At 44.8% G+C, this 19975-nt stretch overlaps 1 protein-coding gene across 4 annotated transcripts in view; it reads right to left on the reverse strand.

Annotated features, from left to right (window-relative positions):
* FBXO21 (F-box protein 21) overlaps positions 1-18225 on the reverse strand; it is a 39165-nt gene extending 20940 nt beyond the window's left edge. The window contains exons 1-7 of one of the 4 annotated variants that reach the window (XM_027566710.1): positions 17751-18225; positions 16735-16870; positions 14792-14886; positions 7476-7597; positions 4034-4180; positions 3599-3735; positions 2489-2625 (exon numbers count right to left, since the gene is read on the reverse strand). In XM_027566710.1, the coding sequence (XP_027422511.1) occupies positions 2489-2625; positions 3599-3735; positions 4034-4180; positions 7476-7597; positions 14792-14886; positions 16735-16870; positions 17751-17989 (1013 nt within the window). In that variant the 5' untranslated portion in view covers positions 17990-18225. The remainder of the gene's footprint in view (positions 1-2488; positions 2626-3598; positions 3736-4033; positions 4181-7475; positions 7598-14791; positions 14887-16734; positions 16871-17750) is intronic. The other 3 variants (XM_027566711.1, XM_027566708.1, XM_027566709.1) reach the window with 3 other exon arrangements.
* Positions 18226-19975: the final 1750 nt, after the last annotated feature.

Raw genomic sequence — 19975 nt, forward strand, 5'->3', positions numbered from 1 at the left:
AAGGAATGCTCCTCAATCCCTTTTTAGTCTAGGAGAATCACACAAATGCACACAAATTTATGGGCAACGATTCTAAATACAATATGACCAAATCAAATACAGTGATGTATGATCAAAATCTGTATGACAGAGTTAAGATGTTCCCTAAGAATGAAATGAGGGTTGAATGCTAAAAAACTTCAGCACATGCAGACTACAAGAGCAAAACCATATGATTCTATCTGTAGACACAGCAAAGAAATTTGAGGGGATAAAAATCCTATTAGTAAAACTCTGAGGAAATTACAATTTTAGAAGGTAGTTTTGATCATCTCAATGAAAGGTACTGCTCCCGAACATCATGTCTGAGGTGAAATTGTAAAGTCACACCCAAGGCAGAGTGCCTGCTATCACTGTTTCTATTCCCTGTGTTCAAGAGGACCTAGCCAGCAGAGTAAGCGAAAGAGACACAAACATATAACAGTTGGGGAAAAAAAAAAGAAGAGACACAATGTCATGATTCAGACAATATGATTATCTACACAGAAAGGCTGAAAGACCTAACAAACAGCAGAGGGGCCAATCAACCCAGATTTGTGTCAGCCATACCCCTGTACACCACCAACACATAAAGTGTCATTTAAACAATGACCATTTTCAATAGCAACAAAAAAGTGAAGGTGCCCCGGAATAACTAAGATGTCAAAGAGCTGGCTATAGTAAAGAGTAAAATCCTTTGAAGGACATTAAAGATGACGACAGACAGATGGAGCAGGGACACACACACCATCTCCTCACGTGAATCCGTGAGTTCAGAGAAGCTCTGGGGCCAGCTGCCACACTAGAGCTTCAAGGGGCCTGACCACGGACTCTAAAGCTGCTCGTGGGCTTGAGGCTTAGAGGAGCCAGGGCGATTTTGAAGGACTCCACGCGGGTCTCACCCTCCTAGTCTTTAAGACTCACGATATGGTCACAGTCAGCAAGCACTATGGTCTCGGTGCAGACATGGAGGCCAAGAGCCCAGCAGGCGTGCACACCCCCACAGGCCAGACGTTTCCCAGCCTCAGTGTCTGCCAGGTGTTTGGGGTGCTAACAAACCACTTCACTGTTCGTCTGCAACGCGGTGTACATTCACTGGAGCCTAAACAAGGAGACACGATCCTGCTGGCACACACAAACGTGCCCAGCAGTAGGTTACTGCGGTCAATAACACGGTAACTGGTGTTTTAAATGCTCTGTATCATGCAGAAGTCCCTGGTGGACCACTAAATAATACAGACATTTAAGGATGTTTTAGATATTTGGGGAAATTGGTTGAGTTACTCAGGGAGAGGGAATGGGCTGAAAAAGCATTTTTTTCTTTTCATTTAAAATAATGGAAAATGGGCACCTACTCTCCCACAGAGAAACTATCCAATACATCTTAAGAAACAGATTATATTTGGGAAACAAAGGAAGCTTGTCCTTCTTATTTAAGGAAACACACACATGTCATAGAATATGGAAATAACAAGTACTTTCAAACTAACCTCTATAAAGGAGAGGAGGGAGAAAAGAATGGAGAAGAATACCAAGGAGGTGTTTTATTTCCCAAACCCAGAGGTGGAAACACAGAGACCAGCATCAGAATTCCACCACGTGTAAAGCACTTGGGTTCTCTCACTGAACCCTCCAAAGCACTGTATGAAAAACATCAGCCCCATTTCACAGAGGAAGAAACAAGCCCAGAGGAAGCTGAGGTCTGAACACAACTCAAACCTCAAAGCTCCGCTACTTTCTTTCATTCTGCTCATCACTTCAGCAAAGGGTACCACCACAGTCATCAGGAAGTAGTCTCAAATAACAGGATGTAATCAAATAACTTTGTTTCTTTTCCCTCTAAAGGGCACTTTTAAAGAGAGGGCATCTCTGCCCATTTGACGAACTGTTTTCAGAAAAGCTTGACTACTGCTGTAAAGGAGCTTTCTGTCCAATAGGATACCAGGTTTTAAAAAAAGAGAGAGAACAAAACAGAACTCTTTAACCTGGTCTGCAAAGCAGCCACTAACCTTGCCTGAAGGAGCTCCCCTGCTGAGAACATGCGTATTGGCTTTTGCAAATGAAGAACCTGGCCTCCCAGTTCCCTCTCCCCAGCCCAGTTCCCTCTGCCTCCCCCACTCCACCCCCACCTCCCTTCTGTGGGAGGTTCTATGGAAGACTGGAAAGAAATATCTTAAGAATTCTTTGTCACTGATTTGCTTTGAACAAAGAGACTTTGAGATTCATACAAGACCCTGAACTGTTAGTCCTTCAAAAGTAAACTGTTTTCTTTGAGATAACTGGAGATTCACACTCCCGTTGGGAGAAACAAGGTAGAAGAATGCACACTGCCCTTCTCCCCTGAGCAGATTATGGACTTGGATACAATCAAGAGCAAACCAGCTCTCTCACCACCCTGGTCCCCTTGATAACTTCTGCTGTTACACTTCTCTCAGCACAGGATAATCACATGGGGTCGGAGATGGCTCACCCTTCTGCACCTTGGCACCACCTTAGTAAGAAGTGGCTGGGGAAGTTGACAGGCTCCAGTGGGACCCCCAACTGCCGGGCAATGGTCAGGTAGAGCAGTGACATGCTGATGGGGATTCCTGTTCTGCGGATTAACACCTAAAGAAGAAAGCAGGCTTTAGCTTCACACAGATGAATTACACCTTCTCGCCTCTTCCACACGCCTTCCCAGTCGGCGCCCACTGTGCAGCAGGTGCGAGGATAGGTTTTCAGACTTAAATGGATGAGTACTTTATTTATTTAGATCAGGGCTCTGTGGACTACAGTCCACATCAGACCAACCAGCTGTTTTTGGATTGCCTGCATAAGAATTTTAGCGTTTTTTTAATGTTTACAATAAGTCGACCAAACACCATTTCATAAAATGTGAAAACTATATGAAATTCACATGTCCTCGTCCACATACAAAGTTTTATGGGGACATAGCCACACTTCTTTGTTTCTGGATGGTTTGCGTTTTCCTTCACATGACTAGGGCAGAACTGAGCAGTTAGGACAGAGGGCATTTGGCTTGAGGAGCCAGGTCGAGAGAAGTCAGTCTGGCCTTCACAGCAGAAGTCTATAGACCTATGGTTAGGCCCTCCTTTTTCTAGGAAGAACTTAAGGGTATTTCAAAGAAAAGTGTGTAAGACATGACAAAAGAAAATACAGGTATCAGAGCAACAGAACAGATATAAAAACAGAGACAGGTAGGGAGAAAACAAAAAATAAGCATCAATGACGCAGTCTGTCACTTACTTCTTCCAGTCTTCCTGGAGGCCAGTGCAAAAAGGGAGACCTGCTTAGTTTCACTGTTTACTGTTCACAAGAAGCGATCTGACCACACTGAGTCAGAGGAGTACCTATTTCTAGCCAGGAATTTACTTCAAGGGTTTTCAGACAAGAGGGTGCTCTGTGATGAAAAAGATAAAATCCACAGCAATACCCTCATAGGAGAGGCAAAAAATGAGTTTCACCAGGCATTGGCAGACCAACAAAATCTAGTACTTGCCCTCAAACACTGTACGATTCATCAGAGATAAGCTCCACCTACCTACATTGTAACGGTATTTTCTCTCACCCCCACATTTACCTGGTGCATATATAAGTTCAAGGCGTTGTAGTAATCCATTCGGTTCCCCTTGAACTTCAGCTGGTCATATAGAACGTGGTTCATGGCATCCAGCACCTGACTCTGGAGCTCTATTTCCATGATCATGGAGGATTCGCCTGAAACACCGAGACCTACTCTGAGGACACAAGCACAAATAACGCCGTGACGAGTGTCCCCAACAACCCCTGACGTGAGACACTGGCAACATCCTAGGAAGGCTCATCAGGTGTCGCCAATGCTGGGTGGAAAAGAGACTGTGTTTGAAGCCTCTGACATCATGCGGGTGAACAGGTGGTTGTGTTATCTATCGCTTTGCGGGGACATAATAGGAATGCACTGCAGAATTTTCCAAACTAACCAATCACTCTAGGTTTTTCTTTTACAAATACAGCTGGATCCAAAGCAATTCCACACCTGCCTTGAAGGCCAAGCTGGGGTGGCGACTGTTTATGCCCCGGAGGGTTTTGCAAACAAGCTCCACGATGCTGTCAATCTGAGCCTGGATGTCCTTGAGACTGATGTCAGAGAGAGGGTTGCAGTACTGGTCAATATACACCGCGCCTGAAACAAACAAGAATCATGGATAAGTTCTTACCTTTGCCTTTTCTTAACAGTGGTCATTCGTCCCAGACTCCTGGGGCCATACTCCTCAGATGGTTCCTATCCTGGATGTCAGGCCTGGCTCCTAATCCACTGAGAAGGGGCAACATGCTTACAACCAAGGAGCTGACATTTCATTATCAATATACCAAAACTCTCTCAGAGGTCAAGGACTTACTCTGACACATATATCCACGGTCTACTGCCAAGAGAGATAAATACCATAACGGAGCTCTTTTCAGGCTACTTCTCTCCCCCTCTTAATTATAATTCAAAATCCAACAACTCTGAGAACTCAATAGTATACAACAACATTTTGACTTGGAAAAAAAAAATCGTTGAAAGTCCACAATGTCAGATATGCCATTTCCACTAACTATTCCCCTGAAAGGTGAGCCAGTAAATGGACTTTGGAGATAACCGGAGTTTGAAATTAAACAGTTACACTCAAGAAACCCACAGTTAAAAAGTTGTACAGAGCACACCAGAGACACTGTCTGTCAAAAATCACTACTTTACTGCCTCAGGTCACTTTTTAACCCTAGAATCGAAGAGCTAACTTGCTTTTTTGTCACAGGATATTTTCACTTGGGAAGTTGTGGAGTCCCTTAAAATCCACAAGGTGTTCTCAAACCAGCTCAGGACCCCGATTCCCAAACTTGATCCCCAAGTGACCAGGGTATCAAGTGACCAGGACCCCATTTCTGGTGTTTCCACCAGCCCAGGCCTGGTTCCTGGGCCTCCTCAGGACTGAGTTCCCCCATCAGCCACGTGACAAGGTTTTTGCTGCATGGCTCTGGGATCTGCTGTATCTGACTGCTGCTTCCTAGACTTCATCAATGGCATTGGATGATTCTAGTCTGCCACTCAGAACCAGAATCCTAGAGCCAATTTCTATTCACTCAACTACTTAAAATAATCACTGCAGATGGTGACTGCAGCCATGAAATTAAAAAGACACTTGCTCCTTGGAAAAAAAGCTATGACCAACCTAGACAGCATATTAAAAAGCAGAGATATTACTTTGCTGCCAGGTCCATCAAAACCATGGTTTTTCCAGTAGTCACGTATGGATATGAGAGTTAGACCATAAAGAAAGCTGAGTGACGAAGAATTGATGCTTTTGAACTGAGGTGTTGGAGAAGACTCTTTTAAGAGTCCCTTGGACTGCAAGAATATCAAACCAATCAATACTAAAGGAAATAAGTCCTGAATATTTGTTGGAAGGACTGATGCTGAAGTTCCAATACTTTGGCCATCTGATGTGAAGAACTGACTTAGTGGAAAAGACCCTGATGCTGGGAAAGACTGAGGGCAGGAGGAGAAGGAGATGACAGAGGATGAGATGGTTGGATGTCACCAGACTCAATGGACATGAGTCTGAGCAAGATTCAGGAGTTGGTGAGCGACAATGAAGCCTGGTGTGCTGTAGTCCATGGTGTCGCAAAGAGTCAGACAGGACTGAGCGACTGAACTTAAAAAAATGATATTACTTTATATTATAAATAAAGAGGAAAGAGAAGTAATTGTTTTCATAAATAAAGCTCATCAAGTTATTCTTGACTGTGGAATAAACAGAAGATGACTCTCAGCTCCAGGACACATATGCGAAGACTCCAGGGCACTGAAGATATTTTAATGAACTGAAGCAGTCACTTCAATTGCTTCTGGATAGCACAACCAACGGAGAAGGCAATGGCAACCCACTCCAGTACTCTCGCCTGGAAAATCCCATGGACGGAGGAGCCTGGTGGGCTGCAGTCCATGGGGTCGCTGAAGGTCGGACATGACTTAGTGACTTCACTTTCACTTTTCACTTTCATGCACTGGAGAAGGAAATGGCAACCCACTCCAGTGTTCTTGCCTGGAGAATCCCAGGGACGGGGGAGCCTGGTGGGCTGCTGTCTATGGGGTTGCACAAAGTCAGACACGACTGAAGCGACTTAGCAGCAGCAGCAGCAGCACAACCAACAAGATCTATCAACAAGAACCTGCACACGGCACTGCGGAGTATATCTTGATTATAAGGCCAAAGAACCAAGAAATACAGTGACCACTGGAAACAGGATGGACATGGTTTACCAGCCACTGCTGCTGTGTTAGGTTGGAGGCAGCAAAATCTGCAAGTGCTGCAGCCATCAGAGAAACTTCATGCAAATGAAACCTGGAATGAACCTGGAGGGCGAGTAGGACTTAGAATGGAATCCTAAAGAAAAGGGATACCATGCACGAGGAAGTGAAGCCAGGTATCTGTGCGTAGGGTGCCAGTGAGGAGACTGGCCTGGCTGGAGCAAATGGCACATTTTGGACAGTGATGGAGACAGGCCTGACCAAATAAAGGAGGGGACTGAAAGCAGGCAGAGATTTAATTTTAAAAAGGACGCCAGCTGGCCACGTGGCAGTATCACGTGGAGTGCAGACGAGGCTGCGTTTCAGATGGGGCCGGCACTGTATGCTGGTGACTTGGGAGCCAGAAAGGGCAATGCCCATGAAAGCAAGTATTACTTAGAAAGCTGCTGCTGGGAGAGGTAGGGAGGCCTGCATGAGACCAGGAATAGAATGGAGACGTGACTATGAGCAAGGGAAAAAAAAAAATTAATGTACTGGGTATATCACTGGGAGTAGGGAATGAAAGTGAATGAAGAGTCACACTTATATTTCATAACCAAAATCTGTGGGAGTGTCTGGGTAATATGTTAGGAATTTAAAATCGTTTTTAAAAAATGAAGTCACATTGTGTTCTTGTCCAATTGGACAGGAACAGAAAGTACTACCCATCATCTTGCCTGTCCACAGGACTTCTTTCCACTCACTGCTCATTATGGACGAGAAGACTCACTGACGTGCAGGAACATTTTGTCCTCATTAAACTCCAACCAGAAGGGTTAAGGGATTTGCTCAAGGTCGCATGGAGACAAAACTGGACACATTTGTTTCTGATGTGGAAATGAGACTTTAAAACTTAGAAAAATGGGGAATTAACCTCCTTAGCTAAAATATCAGCTTCATACTTTGAACTGACAATGCATCTTTAGAAAACACTCTTTAGCTGACAGCTGAAGATTCTGAGCAGATCTTAGCTCTAAACGCAATCATTTTGCTCAGACCATATATTGTGATCAGACCATATATCCCAACCTCCAGAAGCCATGTAGTACAGTTTCCTTCTCCACTGCTTCTTCATCAGGGCCACTTTCCACCACTGCTCTTGAGGGCAACTTAGCTGACTATCACAATATCAGTGCTGAAGTCTCACCTTCAAGATACGATTCATAGTCATCAGGCTGTTGAAGAAAAGCCTTAAGATTATTTAAAATTTTCTGTTGTCGTAGGTAATAAAGGATTTTTTTGGCGTAGTATTTCCAGGTCAAAGCTTTTCTGGAAAAAAACAAACAAGTTAGCAATAAGTCAATAAGAATTAAGATATTAAAACTTTCCATCATCCATTTCTTTACGTCATACTAATCATACTGTGTTAAGAGTCTACTTAACAAGAAAAGTACATCTGGCTCACAAGCGTAGAGTACTTCTCATGGAAACAGCAGAATTTAGGACTTTGAATTTGTAATTTACCACTAAATTAGCTGTGCTGAAATTCAAGAAACGGTTACCCATTTGGCTTCAGATATACTAACAGGAAATCAAAGAGAAACCTGAAAAGTCAGGGGAATTGGGTGAGTCTCAGGAAACAGGCATGAGGCACCTGGAAGCTTGCTGGCCACTTGGCACCTGCCAGGGGCAACTCGGGCCTCAGGCTGCTGCTGTCTCATCCATTCTCATGGCTTCAGACACCATCCATACCAACAGCCCTCGATTTATTTTCCAGAATGGATTTCTTCCTTCAACTCCACACCTGTATATCCAACTGCTAAAATGATATCCCACCTCAGTATCTGATGAGACCTTAACTTTCTCCCTTCCTAGGGTCATGGCCATCTCAGACTGAGGCAACTCCATCATTCCAGGTGGGCCAAAACCTCTGGAGTCATCCTTGACTCCTTGCTTTTTCTCACAGTCATATTCAACCCATCTGCCAATAGTTATTAGTCTTATCATCCAAATGTATCAGAAACATAAAACATGTCTCACTAACTCAACTAAATCACCATCCTCTTTCATCTGTTTCATAGCAGCTTCTGCTTTGAACAGTCATAGTCAATGTTCAACAGGGTAGCCAGAGGACTCCAGCTGACATGTGAAGTCAGCACAAAAATACTCTGCCCCAAATTCTCCAACGGTTTTCCACCTTGCTCAAAGTAAAAATCCACGTGCCCATGATGACCGGAACAGTCCTTTACACTCTTGCTCCAGTTACCTATCTGACCCCTCAGTTCCTGTATCACCCCCACCCCACTCAGTCCAGTCACCGGCCGTGGGGGCTTTCTGACCGTCCCTTCATCACAGCTGCTGGAGCTCACATTAGGCCCCCTCACCTTTAGGCACTCAGTTCCTCCTGACTAGCACATCCTTTGAAGGCAATGGCACCCTACTCCAGTACTCTTGCCTGGAAAATCCCATGGGCAGAGGAGGCTGGTGGGCTGCAGTCCATGGGGTCGCTAAGAGTCGGGCACGACTGAAGAGACTTCACTTTCACTTTTCACTTTCCTGCATTGGAGAAGGAAATGGCAACCCACTCCAGTGTCCCTGCCTGGAGAATCCCAGGGACGGGGAGCCTGGTGGGCTGCCGTCTATGGGGTCACACAGAGTCGGACACGACTGAAGCAACTTAGCAGCAGCAGCACATCCTTTCCCTGGAGATCTGCAATCTGTGCCCTCATCTCCTTTCAGGTTTTGATTCAAATGTCACTTTGAGTAAGGCTCTCTCCAATCACTCTGTTTAAAACTGGACCGCCCCCCGCCCCACCCCCACGACTCCCTCGCCCTCTTCCCTGGTTAACAGTTCTCTAGAACACTTCTCATTTCCTAATAAATATTTTACTTTGTTCAGCACCTCTTCTCTACTCAAGTGTGAGCTCCCTGAGGGCAAGGTTTTTAAGTGTGGCTGACTGCTGTATCCTCAGCACCCAGAATGTCTGACACAGCAGATGCTCAGTAAATAACTGCTGAGCAACTGAATTTCTCCACCGGATCTCTCGAATACACATAGGGATTGTGGGAAGTAGCAGGGAGTTAATGATTATCTTATCTGCCTGGCTTCATAAATAATGGACTCTTCAATTTTCAGGGAGTAAATGAAAATCAGCAGAGGTTTTACCAGCTTTTTAATCTTTGGGTTGTAAAATATTGCCATTGAGAAAAATCACATGAATCAAATAAATAACTTAATTACTATAAGGGAAACACCCCTGGATCCACCACTCAGGCCAAGAAACAACTTTGAAGAAACCCTGGAAGCCCTCCATGGGCCCTCTCCCCCTGCCCCACCCCCACCCCGTGACTACGATCACAATCCTCGCTCTACAGTCACCACTACTTTGCTTTTTTCCAGAGCTTTCACAAACATGCATCCCTAAAAACTCCAGACCAATCTGGTAAGATTCCTTTTAAGTCACTTAATTCACAGGCTTCCCCTTCACCTTTTTTTCCCCTTGTATTTTATTTGTTGAAGAAACCTGGTTGTTTGACCTGTATTTTCCCAGAGTCTGGAATTTGCTGACTGCATCCACGTGGTGTAGCTTAACATGTTGTTTTCTAAATTCCTGTAAACTGGATGTAGAGGCTTGATCAGATTCAGATTCCATTTACTCTTCATAGGTGGTAGTGAGTTCTGTAAGAAAGGCAATCGTGCCTCGGCTGTCTCTTTCTGTGACGTCAGCAGTGATTGCTACTCAAAGGCCCAGGTCCACTCCTTCATCAAAGGCCCTAAAGTGGTGAATTCTAATTCAACTATCCCTTTTCATTACTACCTAGAATGTTTTACCATAATTTCCCCTCATCCATTATCTGGTCCCCAGTGGCAGCGTATGCAGGAAAAGGCAGAATAAATGCTCACTACCTTCATCAGATCCCAAAACAATACTTTGGGTTGTTATATCCTCCAAAGGTGACCAATTAGTTGTTGTTAAGTATTATGAGTTCACATTCTAGTACTGTCCACGTGGATGATTGAATCATCACATCTCTGACCAAAGGAAGCCTCCTCATACTGGCCCATGAACACTTCTGACGTGAAACACTGTTTACTTGTCTAAAGGAAGCCTCCTGTCCATGAATACTTCTGACATGAAATACTGTTACTTTCCTTGCTATCTGGCTCCAGGCTTCCAAGATGCTTCCGGGTCATCTTTTACATTTCCTGCTCTGGACCTAGAATCAGCCATTTCTCCAGAAACCCTGGCTGCTTTTGTGGGAAGTACTGACAGAAGACCACAATCTGAGGACTACTGATGATCGTTTCTGCTGGGTTGATTCTTGCTTCCAGACCTGTTCAGTCAGTCTAGTGTGTAAGTATGTGTACATATGCATCATATATACCTAACACATATTTCAGTAGCAAGTATCTTATGAGTTCATACTGATACATCTAATTTAAACTCACAACTATACAGTTTTTACCTTCTATATTTTTAATATATATATGTATGTCTTTTCTCCTCCAGGAGAATCCTGTTTCTTCAGGATACCAGGGATGAATCAAAATATCACATGATCACTTACTTGTTTTATTCCACATCTCTCTCTCTTTCACACACACACACACACACACACACCAGCCTTGGAATAACAAAAACAATATTCTCATCACCTTGATGGTTCCTGAAAACAGTGAACATTTTGCTCATACTCTCCCCCATTGTCTGTTCATTTCTTTTGGAGAGCTGTATTGTATCTACACAGAGCTTACAGCCACCACATACAATCCCTTTGTCTGTATCAACTGTCACTTGGATTTAATTCTACAAGTAAACCTATATTTAACGTTCACCACTAGTCCTTGTATTAGGGTCTCTCTGGTTATTTCGGTTGTTTGAAGCTTATTTTCTAGCACATTTTTCAGGCAGAGCTCAAAAGTCCCTGAGTTACTGCAAGTGGATAGGTTTCTCCACAGCTCTTACACCTGGAAATCAACTTGGCTGGATATAAAAATCCTTGGCTGACATTCTCCATCCTTGGATATCTTAAATGTGTTACTCTTTTTCTCTGGAAGAGACTACTCCTGTTGAAAAGTCTGATGGTATTCTGACTTATTCTCCCTTGTAAGTGGCTTCATCTTTTTTGCTTGGATTCTCAAAGGACTTTCCTGTCTTTAAAGTCCAATAGTTTTACTGAAATATGCTTCAGTGTTGGTCATTCTGGGTCAGTCTTCTTATCTATGGTGTATGCTCTTCTAATATGCTGCTTCAAATCTTTATTTACTCTTTTTTAAGACCATGAAGAATGTAAATGTAAACTGTTTTCAAATATCCAGGGATTAGTGCCTTAGCATTTATGGAAACTATGCTTCTTCCTTCCTATGCTTTCCATATTCAAACAACAAGCCATTTGCCAAGAATGAATATAAATAGGGTCATTTATGAAAACCAGCCGGAGAAGGCAATGGCACCCTACTCCAGTACTCTTGCCTGGAAAATTCCATGGACAGAGGAGCCTGGTGGGCTGCAGTCCATGGGGTCACTAAGAGTCGGACACGACTGAGAGACTTCACTTTCACTTTTCACTTTCATGCACTGGAGAAGGAAATGGCAACCCACTCCAGTATTCTTGCCTGGAGATTCCCAGGGACGGAGGAGCCTGGTGGGCTGCCGTCTCTGGGGTCACACAGAATTGGACACGACTGAAGAGACTTGGCAGCAGCAGCATGAAAACCAGCACCCCAAAATATTTACAAACGTGAAAGTTTTCTGTTATTAAAAACAACCCTGCTTTAGGTTTAAAATATTTGTCAGGCTAAAAAGTAACATATTTATGATATCTTATTTCTTAAAAAAAACTATAATAATATACATTTTTTTGCTAGCTATTCATATTTAGTCTTTGTAACCAATCCGATAAGTAAAAAAGCAGTACTTCATTATTATTTAACATTGATCTGAGTGAATTTAAAGGTATTTTTACTAGACTGTCAGTGCCTGGACTTGCTTTTCTGAGAATATTGTCCTCTTATCCTTTGTACATGTTAAAATTTCTTTTCAGAAATTTTAAGTATTCTACTGACTTTCTTTACAGTTTCTTTGGTCATACAAATCTTCTCTTTTTTACTGCAAAATCGTGTCCTTTTTTTTTTTTTTAAGTGCCTTTGCATTACCAGTCATGGTTCAGAAGGAATTCCTAGATTGTACATGAAGTCTCCTGTTTTCTTGAAATTTTCATGTGATAATTTAAAATTTTAGGTTGTTTAATCTTAGAATTTAATTTTTGTACATGATGCAAGTTTTACTTTCTTCCAGGTGGATATTCAGTTATGTCCAATACCTTTCATTAAATAATCCATTTTCTCCCCTCTGAGCTTAATTAAAATACGTTATCTTTTATGCTGGGACGTGGCTTTGAATGATCCTCTGCCACTGATGGAGCTATCCATTTTTATTCAAATTTTGTAATGTTTGATAACAGGTTCCATTATAATATGTTCTAATATCAAGTGGTGGAAGTTTCCTACTGTGTGTGTGTGTTCAGTCACTCACTCATGCCCAACTGTTTGTGTTCCCATGGACTGTAGCCTGCCAGGCTCCTCTGTCCATGGGATTTCCCAGGCAAGAATACTGGAGTGGGTTGCCATTTCCTACTCCAGAAGTTTCCCGTTGTGATTATTTAAAAACTGTTTTTTTCTGGCTCTTCTTGTGAATTTATTCTTCTGTGTATATTTTATGACAATACTATCCATTTAAGACACACAAAACTCTTGTTGGATCCTAAATGGAACAGCACTATGTACTAATTTTGGAAGAACTGACATTTTTGTGATAGTAAGTCTTATTCAAGGACATGCTCTGCCTTGTGTACTTAGTCACTCAGTTGTGTCCAATTCTTTACAACCCCATAGACTGCAGGCCACCAGGCTCCTGTGTCCATGGGATTTCCCAGGCAAGAATACCAGAGCGGGTTGCCATTTCCTCCTCCAAGGGATCTTTCGAATCCAGGGATTGAACCTGCATCTCTTATGTCTTCTATGCTCTGCCTTATGTTTTTCAAACAACATTCTATAGTCTGACTTAAGAAACTCACTCCTAGGAACTAATACTTAGAAATGAAAGCACTAGAAACATCACTCTCCACAGTAACACAAAATAGAGAAAAAAGTGGTTATTACCAATAGAGGGATGGTTAAATAAGTCATGGTATATACTACAAAAAAGCAGGCATTCATTATTAAAGGTGAATTTGATTTTTACCAATTGATCAGGACAGATTTCCACACGGTAATGTTGAATGAGGATAAAGAGATATTTATTGCAAAGTACCTATTATATGATCTCAGTTTTGTAAAGTAATGATCCCCCTCCATCCTCATGTATATCATATTAGCATGGAAGCCTACAATCTAGATTGTCATCATAAATTATGGGAGTGGGGGCAGGGAAGGCCAATGCAAATGGATGGAGAAGAGAGGAAGGAAAAGTCACATAAAGAAGATAAAAAAAACAAAGTCTGCACTAAACATCCAACCAAACCCAAACAACCAATAAACTCAGTATGTATTAACTATTTATGTATTTAAAAGTCTATATGTATATATGCAAAAAAGAGAGGTCGACTTTTATTTTTAAAGCTGCACAATACTATTAGATCACACTTCAATTCATTTATAGATAAACCAAAATAGAAACAGAAAAATGACCTCTGCATCAGGACTCATCCAAGGCCTAGAATAGTGACACATCTTACCTCTCCCCACAGTTGTTCCACTGATAGATATTTCGCTCTCCTAAAGCCCTTTGACCACAGTAAAGAAAAATGTCTTACGCCTTGTTTGGGAGCTATTTCACAATGAGCTCTCTTAAGGAAGATGTTAAAATAGCATCCTTATCTTCCATCTCAAGTCAAGCTTCCAGAACTTTTAGAGCAGAAAATATTTTTCGTAGATAAGTCAGGCTGGAAGCCAAGTCATCTTTCAGGTAAACTAGAAATTAACCTTCACAGCAGAAAATACAAAGCATAAAAAACTTTAAGCAACAACCAAGAGACAAAGGGTTCTTCTTGATCAGGAGAGATGAACAACTCTACCAGACATCTACAATGTCCATGGCTAAAGTAAGATCGCATCTTATCGGAATTCAGAAACTATGAAAAATTATCCATTAAATAAGATATCCCTAAGAAAAATATTTTTTAAAATTCAATTCACAACAGGCAAGTTTGGTGGTGACAACAAAGAAAGGATATTTGTGTTACCCTAACGACATAATGGACACAAGTACACAGAGCACAGCCATTTGACCCCCAGGAGGAATAAATACTATTTCTCCCACAAGGATTTTTGCACCATTTCTTCAAATATTAATTGTCTTGGTGTATTTACCTTGTATACACAGAATTTTTCAAAAACGTAACTACAGCGACATGAAGGTAACATGAAACATTTGAAATAGATCTCATGGTTCAGCCACACACCTATTATAGCAATTAGTCCTGGGGTTAGTAAAACAAACTCCTGATAGAACTACAGCTTACCTTCCTTCCATATTTAGGATACACACCAGCTCATCCTCAAAAAATATCTCCGGGCCCTCAAGATTCTCAATGTCACTGAAACCGTTACAAGGGACCTATGAACAAGACAGATACAAGAGGCACAGTAAGGAGTAGCAATGCTGTTGTCTCTCACACACAAAGTTACAAGCAAAGCTGCTCACTTCCAAGGAAGTGGTCACACCTCTCCCACACTATCTGGCGCCACCCACCCACTAGGGGAGAAAAGGAACCTGTGGGTAACAGTAATTTGTTCAAATAATATTATTAGCTGCAAATGAATTATATTTGGAATTTATAGACTGGAATTTCTGAAAGTGATAACCCAGAGTTCTCACCTAAGGAAAAACAACTCTGAAAGGAGGACTAAAAAAATAAAAATCATGTCTTTCACAGTACCTATTCTGTGCTGGCAACATGGTATTCAACTAGGAGTCCAGGGCCAAAGAGAGAAGTCTAGGGGTTTGGGTGACTCTGAAGGTCGAGGCATGTTTCTCCTCTGTAAGCTGAGGCGGTGGTGCCGATGAGCTGTAATATCCCCCCCCTTGGTTTAAAAATCTGATTCCTTTTCCCACTTTTCTTTCTGAAAGTAGGCAGGAAATTTGTCAGCCTATGTGCACGTGGAAAACACAGGAGCACAAGGGTCCTGAGCCAAAGTAATCATCTACCCACAGATCAATCCTAAGTATAGTCCTGCTATGTTCAAAGTCCTCGGCACACTTCTCATCATGCAGAGGTACAGGGAAAGACGAGCTGGGGAAAAACAACAACGCACCATTACTGGACAGAGGCTCGGGCTGTTACATACGCACACAAAACCAGCTGGACTGTAAGCAGAGGCTGCAAACGAGAAGCTCGTGTCCAAGTGCATCAAACACATCCAGCACCCCCACGTGTATGTGTGCAGACATATTTAAACCAGTGTGGAATATCTGAGACTATGAGTGCTTTTACCCAGCATATGGCTTATCCCAAATAGGACACAAATTCAGGTCATTCTGACATTAACAAACACTTGTTTATAGAAACAAATTACACTGCGCAACACCTGAGCTTTATTCTTTATAGGGAGATATATTCAAATGCGTGCCAAGTTCGAATTTTCCCTTTCGAAACTTGAAAGGGAATGTGTGAACTCATTAAAAGTAATTAAAATTAGACATCGGAATTAACATTCAGTAAATCAGGATAAATCAGACTGGTTCCATTTCTGGACCTCCAATCAGAAATAAAATATTGGTACTGTCTCTTTTCCAGAATGTGCAAAAAGTTAAGAATCAGGACCTCATACAGAAACTTCTGTGAGACATTTTGTGGAAGGGAAACCAAACAAACCCATGCATTTCAGCAACATTAAAAACAAACAAACCCCACAACTTTTCAGAAATAATGAATATGAGATGGTATCACTGAGGGAGTAATAATTCTTGCTTTACGGGTAGCTTTTAATCCTGTTACCGTAACAAATAATGCATTCACTACTGGTTTGAACCTGCAAAGCCAGAGAGAAGAACTATATTAACTTTGTCAACCATTCTGGGAAAACTACTGGGTGAAATTTGTAGTGTTCAATCATGGATGATACCCCCAATCATGTAGAGACTGCAAAAAATACTGTCTAACCCCCCTAAAGAGAAATAGTGCTGATCTGGATTCCCTCCACATCGCCCCCGGGGCCCTCCCTCTCTATCCCTCCCCCATTCTCTCTGGCTTTAGAAAACTAAAGCTGGCAGGGACAAATGGCTCCGTGTTGTTGGATAGGAGGAAAGGACACAATGACTCTTGCAGCCATCTAAGTGAGGAAGGGATTGTGAGCGCATTGAAAAGGGAGATAGCAAAAAGACTGGATGAGCTAATGCCTACAGACCCAGACGCAGACCACCGCTAGCAGGCAAATGCTTAGAGCTCCATCAACGGATCCTTACGTGCTCTGAAAAGAACCTCTTTGAGAACGAGGCTACAATCTTCCGGGCTTCTAACCCAGCTTTTTGCCGAACTTTGTACTCCTCCAACCAATTGACGTAGTCGGTGGGGCTGTAGTGTTTCATAAGGGAAGGCCACCTACAAGGAGAAAAACACCCCCTCAGCTTAACAGAGAAGCAAAGGCAGAAGAAACATGAATCAAAAGCAGCTCTGGAAAACAGCGAAAGCGGTTGGGTTTAGGGATCAGGGGCGGCCCTAGCGAGGGACCCAGTTCAAATCTTTACCCGGCGCGCACGCACTCGCATACACCGTGACCTTGGCTTAGCAATATCAATACTGTGTCTCCACTCCCCATTTATAAAATGGGGACAGTCGTAGCAACAACAATCACAGTGACGGCAATCATAGTTAACATTAATTGTGCGCCTCCTAAGAGCGGGGCCCTGTGCAAGGCTCCCCTTGTATCAGCTCATCTAACCACCACAGTAAAAGATAGGTCTTCATCATAACACCATTTAAAGTCGATACATGAGACTCCAAAAAGGGAAGCTGCTACCCGCAAGGTCACACGGTGAGTATGCCAGGGCCAGATTTTATCCCGGGTCCTAACCGAAATCTGTGCTCTCGGCCAACTGCCAAAGGGATGCTGCGCCCGCTTCCCTCAAAGGGCCGTTAGGATCACTGCATCACCGGGTCCGTGTAAACATTTTAGCACGGAGTCGGGCACAAAAGAAGCGCGCAGGATGGATCAGCGGTGATAACCACGGTCGTCATCCTTGATGGGGGGCCGGACTACTGGGCGCTTCCCGAGACGCAATCTGGGCATTCGCGGGTCCGCCTGGCGTGGACGGAGGGGCCAGCGGCCTGGAGGCCTTTGTGTCTGTCCGCGGGAAGGGGTCCTCCCGGGGGTGGGGTCCGCGAGCCGGCAGGGAGGCGGCGGCGGCGGCTCGGAGCAGCCAGGCCGGGGCCCCGGGGTGGGGTGGGGGGCGCGCAGAGACAGGGGGGAGCGCGGGCTCACCTCACCCGGAACTGCTCCTTCCACACCTTCCCACTACCCTGGCACAGCTCGCGCAGCCGCCGGCAGGTGCTGGAGACGCGGCCGATGTCAGCGGCCGTCAGCGAGCCGCTACACAGGATGTACTCCAGCACCTCTCCCGGCAGGTTGACAAGGCAGCTGAGGCCCGCCGCCTCGGGCGCGGCCTCCTCCACCAGCGCCGGCACCACCTCCATCGCGCTGTCGACCACTGCCGCCGCCATCTTGTCCGCGTACCTGGGGCCCCGCGCGCGCGCGCCGGCGCGCGTTCGCTCGCGCCAGGGCGCCCCCCTTGGCCCCGCCTACCCGGTTCGAGGGGCGGGCGCCGAGGTCCCCCTCGGCTCCCCACGCCCCGCCCAGGCCTGTGGCCACAGCCCCGCTTGGCCCTGCCCACCCGCCTCGAGGGGCGGGCACCGGGGTCCACCCCGCTCCCCCTCCGCTCAGGCCCGTGGCCACACCCGCCTCAGCTCCTCTCCCCCGTTTGGCCCCGCCTACCCGCCTCGAGGGGCGGGCCCGGGGTCCCCCAGCTCCTCCTCCGCTCAGGCCCGTGGCCACACCTCCCTCAGCTCCTCTCCCCCGCTTGGCCCCGCCCACCCGCCTCGAGGGGCAGGCGCCGGGGTCCCCCCACCCCCACCACAGCCCCGGCCCGTGGCCACACCCCCTCAGCCCCAGCTGCTCCGGGAGGGCTGCCCCTGGCTAAAGAAAGGAAACGCGTCTTGGAAAATAACCCGCTGTGGGCCTGGGAGCTGTGCTGCTGCTGCTAAGTCGCTTCAGTCGTGTCTGACTCTGTGCGACCCCACGGACGGCAGCCCACCAGGCTCCCCCGTCCCTGGGATTCTCCAGGCAAGAACACTGGAGTGGGTTGCCATTTCCTTCTGCAATGCATGAAAGTGAAAAGTGAAAGTGAAGTCGCTCAGTCGTGTCCAACTCTTAGCGACCCCATGGGCTGCAGCTACCAGGCTCTTCCGTCCATGGGATTTTCCAGGCAAGAGTACTGGAGTGGGATGCCATTGCCTTCTCCGCTGGGAGCTGTGAGGGGACAGTATTAGTAGATTCCATCCTCCGCAATAACCCTAAGAACTGTTCTTCCCAAGTTACAGATCGGGAAACTGAGGTTCAGGGAGATAAATGGACTTGTTGGGAGTCCCGTGTCCTAGATTCTAACCCAGATCTGCTTGACTCTGCTTGACTGGATGCTAAACCAGTATGCTGTAATAATAAAACTCATGAGTGGGTGCCGTGCCAAGCATTGTAAGCACATTCTTCACGGCAGCCTATGTGAGCCCGGCTGTGATAGGTACCATATTTATATTTGATCTACAGATAAGGAAGACCTAGTTCACAAAGGTGAGCGTACTCATTAAAAGTGACAGAGACAAACAGTGGTCGAACATGGATTTGAATCCTCCAAACAGCAGTCCCCATTCAGCTATGGGCAGGCACTCTTTTTTCCCACACCTGCACCTATTTAAGTTTTTCAGCTCAGTTTCGTGCCAGGCCCTGTACTGTGTGCCTTGGGGACACAGAGGTGGACAAGACAGTGTCCTTGCCTCCCGGGAGCTCAAAGTCCTCACCCCTCCCCCAAGTTTACCTTGCTTCTTTCCCAGTGGTTCCTGCCTTGGAAGGGCTACCCATCCATGCATTCCTGCAAAACTGGAACCTGTTGCCATCCTTGTCACTTCTCTCTCCCTCAGCATCTGGGTCCAAATGCCCAGTAGAGCATAACATCTCCAAGCCTCTGCTTTCACATCTATGAAATGGAGATAACAATAGGTCTTCCTGTTAAATGAAACAATGCACATACATCAGTTCCTGTCGCTGAGTAAGAGATTAATCCAAAACATAGGAGATGGAAACAACCTTGTTTCTGTGCTCTTAATTTTGTAGGTCAGGAAACGGGGAAGGGCTTAGCTGGGCAACTCTGAGTTGCAATCAGGTGGTGGCTCCAGATTGGAAGCTTTCAACCACTGCAGATGCTAACTGCTGTTAGATCCCACAGGACCTGGAAAAAGGGTTGAGCTTTGTGCTAGCATACACTATTTGTATTCAGATGCCCAATACAGGTTAAGATTTCTGTGCCTCAGTTACTTCAAAGAAGCTTTTCTGGGGGGAAATAGGGAAGCAATTTCTTGTCTGAATGATCATTCTTAATATCCATCAAATCTGTCTCTTTCTCTTCAGCCACTGTCTCTGTCCATATCTCTACTGCG

The sequence above is a fragment of the Bos indicus x Bos taurus genome, chromosome 17 (genome assembly GCF_003369695.1).
Source record: "Bos indicus x Bos taurus breed Angus x Brahman F1 hybrid chromosome 17, Bos_hybrid_MaternalHap_v2.0, whole genome shotgun sequence".
NCBI lineage: Eukaryota > Metazoa > Chordata > Mammalia > Artiodactyla > Bovidae > Bos > Bos indicus x Bos taurus.